This window comes from Montipora foliosa, chromosome 3 (assembly GCF_036669935.1).
Source record: "Montipora foliosa isolate CH-2021 chromosome 3, ASM3666993v2, whole genome shotgun sequence".
NCBI lineage: Eukaryota > Metazoa > Cnidaria > Anthozoa > Scleractinia > Acroporidae > Montipora > Montipora foliosa.
In genome coordinates, this window is record NC_090871.1 from 20,285,707 (window position 1) to 20,293,206 (window position 7,500).

At 39.5% G+C, this 7,500-nt stretch overlaps 1 protein-coding gene across 1 annotated transcript in view; it reads left to right on the forward strand.

Moving 5' to 3' along the window:
* The first annotated feature begins 1,737 nt into the window (after positions 1-1,737).
* Positions 1,738-7,500, forward strand: part of LOC137994595 (neuropeptide FF receptor 1-like) — a 6,923-nt gene continuing 1,160 nt past the window's right edge. Inside the window, exons 1-5 of the mRNA XM_068840198.1 lie at positions 1,738-1,753; positions 1,868-1,909; positions 3,251-3,405; positions 4,217-4,481; positions 5,602-5,859. Of these exons, the coding sequence (XP_068696299.1) occupies positions 3,293-3,405; positions 4,217-4,481; positions 5,602-5,859 (636 nt within the window). The 5' untranslated portion in view covers positions 1,738-1,753; positions 1,868-1,909; positions 3,251-3,292. The remainder of the gene's footprint in view (positions 1,754-1,867; positions 1,910-3,250; positions 3,406-4,216; positions 4,482-5,601; positions 5,860-7,500) is intronic.

Genomic DNA, 7,500 nt, shown 5'->3' on the forward strand with positions numbered 1-7,500 from the left:
TAGCAATTTCCATATTAACACAATCCTCCCCACTCAGCACCCTTCCTCCTCTACTTCTGTTCTTGTGTAGTCTATCCACATCACCTTGGGGATGAAATACCCTGTAAATCGTTAACAACTTCCTAGTCTTTCGATCCAAGATCCTAAGGTCATCCTTAGTCCATTTGAATAAAACTGCTCCACACTTCATTATACTCACTGCTCTTGAGTTAATAGCGATTCCCGTATTTACAACTTCAGTACCCTTTTAAATCTCCTATGTATTTTCTACTCTACTTACCAGTTCTTTCATCTTGCCGTCTTTTATTCCGTCTGCCTCAAGTATATACCAAGATACTTATATCCTTCATTTGTACCAATTTCCTTGATTTCCTCATACGATGTTCGCCTTATTCCTTCAGTTCTAATGTATTTCCCTCTCTTCATTATTAAGATTCCTCGCTTACCTTTATTATATCAAATTTCATACCAATATCTTTACTAAAGAGTTAGACTGTATTAACGAGTGTCTCAGTATATTTTCATCTTTCCCGTACAATTTGAGGTCATCTATGTACAAGAGGTGACTTACTATTTCTTCTCCCTTTTATACCCTGGCTTTTACCTCTCTCAGCACTAATAACAGTGGGATGAGCGTCATCACGAACACCAATGGAGATTAATTGTCACCCCTAAAAGATCCCATGCATTGTTTAGTTTATCCTTATTTTTTTATCGTTATTGGCCATTTTATCCTAGAGACTCAAAATTCGTTTAGGACGAACTTAGCAAACTCTTTCTTTTGCGACTGTTAACTGTCTCCTGGTATAAACAGGAGGAAAAGGCGCATAATGCGTGTCGCCAAACATGTCTTTTTACGTTAGTACATTGCCGAAGACGTTCCAAACTGGATAGTTTGGCCAGACGCATTTTGCTTCATATGCCCATCTTTATACTAGACAAATTTAATTAACAGACGCAGAAAATATCATTAAAATCTCGCTAAGTTTTTTGATAAAATAAAGCCCACCAACGAACTTGAAGGTAAAGGAGCAAAAAAAATAAAACTAAATGCCTCTTGCATCTTTAAATTTATATAAGCTCTTTTTTTTATTATTCTCTATTAAACATCAGTGTAACTAGTATCCTTTGAATATTAAGATAAATCATAAACCACCATCTAATCAAGCACAAGGCAAAACTTATGATAATATTCTCTTTTTCGCAGCTCAAACCATACATACAAATCACCTAATTATTTCACATGAACACCTGTAATCTGAATGATGCACCGTATACGTAATTGAAGCTTCTCAGTTGGATCACACGCAGATGCTTCATCATCTCTGACAAATAGTAAGAAAAAGTACCTCGCTTTAATTTGGAGCTAATTTCAAACTTTTCGGCTACCTTTCTTCCTTTTGGTTGTTATGCACTTTATTATTCCCGATCCCTGTAAATTTCGTTGTGTCTAGATCTGTGGCTTGCCTTGACAATTTAACCTTAACTTAATTCGAAAACCACAGGTTACAATTAGCTTTAAGAGAAGAGAGAAGACAGCGCCAATACGGATTGAGGCCTAAGTAAATATTTAAGTACACATAGCTTTCAATGACAGGGCTTTGACAACTAAACTTATTTTTTCAACTCAACTCGTTGTCTGTAGATGCACATGTACCTTGTAGACGTTTGATTTGATTGAAAATGACGGACACGGTGTTATCGTTTCTCCTCTTGCCAGGTAATTAAGGCTCAAGGCAGCTACTTGCAGGAGGTTTGTATAAGTTGATCACGAATATGCCATAACAAGTCATTTAAAGACAGGACTTTTCCGCGAAGTAACTGCCTTATTTAACAGTTTTCAAGCACGGTTTCATTTTATTTTCAGTCGCCTCAGTTTATTTCTGGCTTCACAAGGATTAAACATTTGGTACGTACGTACGTTAAATGTTGCCGTAATACTTATCTCGTACCTTGCTCGACGGTAGGCGGTACTGTTAACCGGTTTCCTTCAAAAACTAAACCTGTGCACATGCTGTTTGCTCCGACTGTCGAAGGTTTACTTACCTTCCTTCAAGGATAAGAAACGGATCTCATGGGTTCTTGTTTCATAGTAAGTTATGTATCCTGGTGCATCATGAAGAAAGAACTTGGAAGGACAAAGTGGATTCTCGGAAAAATGTCCTTCGCTTTTGTTGTATCGAAATGAATACTAGGGGCAGGCAAGTTTTGGACAGGTTTCCGTTCCCTTTCGGGTAAGCTTCTTTAGTCCAGTGAAAGATGAAATATGCTTCATTGCTACCGTAACGCCTGTTTTCATAGGCCATACTTGAGCAAGAGGGATGACAGCTTAGTAATGCCAGGTGTACTATCAAGTAAAGTTACGGGTCTAGCAAGTTAAAAAAAAAAAAAAGTAAAGTCTGTTTACGAAGCAAGTGGTCCATCAGAGCCGGAGCTTATCCCGGTTTCCTGGGTTCTTGCCCAAGAACACAACACAATTTCCCCGCCCAGGACCCGAACCCGGACCACTCGATTCTGAGTCGAGCACACTAACCATGATTCCACCGCGCCTCCCACACTCGCGCGTTGATGCACCATTAATAGAAAATATTGCATGAATGAATGCATGACTGTCTATGATATTTAATATTTCCTGGCATAGAAGCAGTTAAGGAAATGATACCGACAGATGTTCTCAAGAAGCTTTAAGAAAAATTATGGTAATTTAAAGGCGCTTAAATTTTACGATGAATTTAAGGACACCGCTGTAAATTCAGATTGTACTGCATCCGTTAACTCCGTTAAATAAATTCTTTATCTTAAGTATTGTATCATATATATTACACACCATATCACTATTCACACTGTAACGTCCACGTAAACCATAGTCATTACTTTGTAAAACTCTGAAGAAGAACGGCGGTACCTAATTTCGAAATTTTGACTTTGTATAGTATATTTCTTCACCTTTATATCAGCGTAGCCCTTTTTGGCTTTTTACATTATTTATCTCGCTGATGACATCCTTCACCGGTATCCAGTGCATCTGTTTTATTACGCTGATCCTAGCTTAGAAAGTTATCTTTTATTTATTTGATTTATTTATAAATTCAATAAGTACTAGTCGTTCTTTCGTTCATTTATTTATTAATTTAATATTCAATTATTATTTGTTAATTCGTTTACATATGTTGTACATGCATTACCAAGATACCTTTAAAAATAAATGAACAGACAAATTAACACAGTGAATCCTTCTTTTCCTTTGTAGGTGACTGTGAAACTGCAGATTGCGTCACAAATCCCAGTCATAATGTTTGATTCGATTGATATCACCTTAGCAACGGTCGAGTGTTTACTAGCCATTACAAGCATCGCTGGAAACTCACTCGTATGTTTCGTCATAATCAAAAATCGTGATATGAGGTACACACTTAGCATCAGTCCATTAAAATACTTTGATCCAATTCCCCACCCAAGGGCAAGATGAACAGGGAAATTGTCGAGGGGAAGGAGAGTGTAGAGTTTGAGGGTCGAAGTTAGCGATTGTAATTATCTAATTTTGGCTACACTACCCAGAGAAACATACACACAACGATGTAGATACAGGGGACCTCAAAGCCAGTTTATTGCAAAACACGATCAACGTATCAGTATACGCTTAAATGTAATACTCGCCGTCGGAAAAAAAATCAAACTACGCAAAAGTCCTAAATACGGCACCGCCGGATACGAAAACCCAAAACCACTTAGTGGAAAATAGGGAACGTATACCCCCACCTGCTGAACTCAGCTGCAGTGCCACCAACTCTGGGAGCTGAGGTACGCAAAAAATAACAAACAAAATATCTAGAAAACAAATAACTCAAAATTAAGAAAATAAAATTACGGAGCTCGAGTAAGTGCTGACCTAGACTGATTCAAAATCGTAACGAACAACACACATATCTCACAAAGCTACCCATAATTTCTCTCACGCGGACCCAGGCCTCTGGTCCGTGCCGGCAAAATAGCTATTTCTACCTATTCCGCGAAGCTACAATTTCAGAAATACCATGAATCAACACGGCGGAGCGTACCTATTACATAATAACCACAATCCCAAAGACCTTTGTGGGTAAACGTAACATCAAAAGATATAAGAGGGTGTCGAGGCTTTAAATTAAATTTACTGATTCAATATCTTTCAAAGTTATTGATTAAATCAGTTTCGTTTTATTATTTTTTTATGTCATAGGACTTCTTTCAACTATCTCCTTTTCAACCTCGCTGTGGCGGACATCATTTATCCCACCTTCCTCTTTGCTTATTCCATCTACCGTCACTCTCTCAACAACCCTGATGTAATGCCTGGGAATGCAATTTGCCTGTCGTTGAGGAAGTTGGCGGGTATTGGAGCTGATAGTTCCGTATTAACTCTGATTGCCATTGCAAGGGAACGCTACTGGGCTGTAGTTCATCCGCTTTCAACTCAGCGAAAACTAACTTGGCAAAAATTGAAGGTGCGATGATTAACCACAGAGCATACACAGTACATACAAAAGACCAACGATCATTTACAAGGAAAATTTCTTTCTCGCCCATTTTTTTTTTTTAAATTCTCTTCTTACCCATATTAGTGTCTTAAGACTACTCCCAGAGACTGAATTCAATTGTTATTCGAGCAATTTCTTCTGATTTTTGCGAAAAGTGAGGTCGATCGCGCAAGTATATAAAACACTCTGTACTCAGTAACGAGCAACAAAAGGGACTGTTGTTTCTCAAGAACCTCTTAAGTATTATTCAGCCATTGATTTTCTTTACTTTTTTTTAAATCTTGCTTTCAAAAGGCCTTTAGGGGACTTAAAACGGGAAGTATATTATAATTGGAATCAAACAATAAAAATACGTCAAAGTCGTTTACTTATTCAGGCAAATTCATCCGCTGGGTCACTCAAATGAAATGGAATTTAAGCTTTAAATCAAATGAAACCATGTTGTCTCGCAGTGATGAGCGCAAATTTCTATTGCGTCGAGAAGCCTGAAAAATTTGCAGGAATTCAAGGGGATTTGAACCCGCGACCTCGCGATACCGGTGCGATGCTCTAACCAACTGAGCTATGAAGCCACTGACGTTGGGAGCTGATCACTTCTGAGTTCACAACTTCCCGTGATAAGTAACTCAGAAGTGACCAGCTCCTAACGTCAGTGGCTTCATAGCTCAGTTGGTTAGAGCATCGCACCGGTATCGAGAGGTGGCGGGTTCAAATCCCGTTGAAGTCCTGAAAAATTTTCGGGCTTCTCGACGCAATAGAAATTTGCGCTCATCACTGCGAGACAACATGGTTTCATTTGATTTCATACCCGCAGTGCAATATATGATGTATTTCATATATATCTTTCACTTAAGCTTTAAACTTCCGTTCCAGTATTTATCTCTTTCTCATTGCATTTTTAAGCCGGAAAAGCTGACTTTAATTACTAAATACTAACCTGTCGTCAAGTTTGAAGAATACTTTGGTTACCTTGCCAATACCTTTCCCTTTCGAAGACTAACAGTTTAATTTCGTATTCCTGCGACTCGTTCTCCTTAAATCAGTTTCCTTATAAACTTTTAAGAGTTTCATGTATCCCATCCTATAGGTAATTATCCCAGGTACTTGGATCCTTGCAGCTCTGATAAAATCCCGGGCATTCGTCATACAGAGCTTTGGAAGGGGGATCGCTGTAAGGTCTTGTTATCACTTTTGGAATGATAAAGAATTGCAAAAGGCTTATTGGCTCATTTTCGTGGCCTTTGTTGGCATTTCATCCCTGTTGATGATTGGCTATTACTCCATTGTTGTGTACACTTTATGGTTCAAACGTGACGATCAACAGAAGAGACCATTTCAGCAGCAGGTATGAATGAAGGAGGAGGAGGCAGTGTGGCCCATTGGTTAGGCCGCTTGCCTTGAGATCCGGAGATTCCGGGTTCAAGACCCGCTCTGACCACTCGTTGAATTTGTTCCTGGTAGACCCTGGTTCAACTTCCCAGCTGCACTTGTAAATAGCCAACTGGTTTGCCTCCGGCCAGTTGGGATTCTTAACAGTTATAGTTGTTGCGTTCTGTTGTTTCGTTAATTGTGTTTCATTGGCCCTGAAAAGCCCCTATGGGGAGCGGTCAGTTAAGTATGTATGTAATGAAATTATTACCAGCGCATGTGAGGCTGTTAAGACCTTCCAAGTGAGTCTTTGATGCAGAGAAAAATAACTTCGAAACTTGTTGACATTTGTGCATTAATGTCTAGGCCCACATTATTATGATAGGGAGCTTAATAAGCCTTGGACGTTTTTGAGCCCTGAGGGGTGACCGGCAGTCAGCTGTTTTCGGTTCTAACTTGTCTTGGTCAACACTACCACGTATATATTGCTATATAAGCATCTTTTCCCTGTTAGAGACGATTGGTTTGCAAATCTGGGAGCTGAGGCAACTACTTTCTTTCCATATGAAATGTTCACCTAAGTTTTCCATCTTTGGCTCAAAAACGTCTCGCACTTATAAGCTACCTACCGTGTCCTATACAATCTGGAACTTATTGACTTAACATTTAAGCGTCAGATGCCATGCGTATTCTCTACTTTCGAGAAACCCCTCGACGGTAATGTTTGTGGCCGAAAAGAAAGAGAACTGTTGTCGCTTTTCAGCATTCCACCACAGCAGAGTTCCCAAGTCTTAAAAATTCCAAAGAGTAAGATGCTTTCTTTGGATGCGCCAAAGCCCAATGTGTCCTGTGTTTCTTGTGCCGGAGACGCCAAAAAATTCTAGGGGATCCGGAGGCATGCTTCCGCGTAACAAAATCTGTGAAATCTGCACTTCTCAAATCGCTGAAAAAGTTCCGTCGAGTCCGTCATTTTGGCTTTTTTCCTTTTGCTTGCTAAGAGCTCCCATGTTATTGTGGTCAGCCTGAGTTAACATATCGGCTGAATTGGTCGCACATGACGAAATTGAGCATTGGCCGAGGTTCAGTGAAATTGTAGGAACGAATTCGGAATTCATGAACACTTCTGAAAACTTAAAAGGTAGAGTTATCTACCAGAGGAATGCCAATGTGAGAGGTTCTCGTGTTGGCGTGAGAGCGTAAGATTTCATCGAAATCACGCTTGAGACTTGAGAGTTCTGTCTAGTCACGTCCTTTCAATCTCAATTACACGACGTAAAATCCGTCTTCACCAACAATCACCACTTCCTGATTTAAATCGCTAAGCTCAAACCGAACGTTTGATCGGTGCTTCGACTGCTGCCAAATGCTGCTATTGCATCTTGTAATTGTCAGAAGATGTCCAAGATCTTTTATGTGAGGTAAGATCCATTCTCACGCGCGCAAACGTTTTCTTTTGTTTTGATCCCGATGATCAAGTGACAAAAATCTAACGTTATAATTCCATCATGATGCGTGTCTTTTTGAAAAGGGAATCAGTTGCGTCAAATGGGTGTCTGACCGCAGACTTCAGACTTTAGAAAGCAGACTAACCCTAACTCGTGGTTATTAAAAGCTAGCC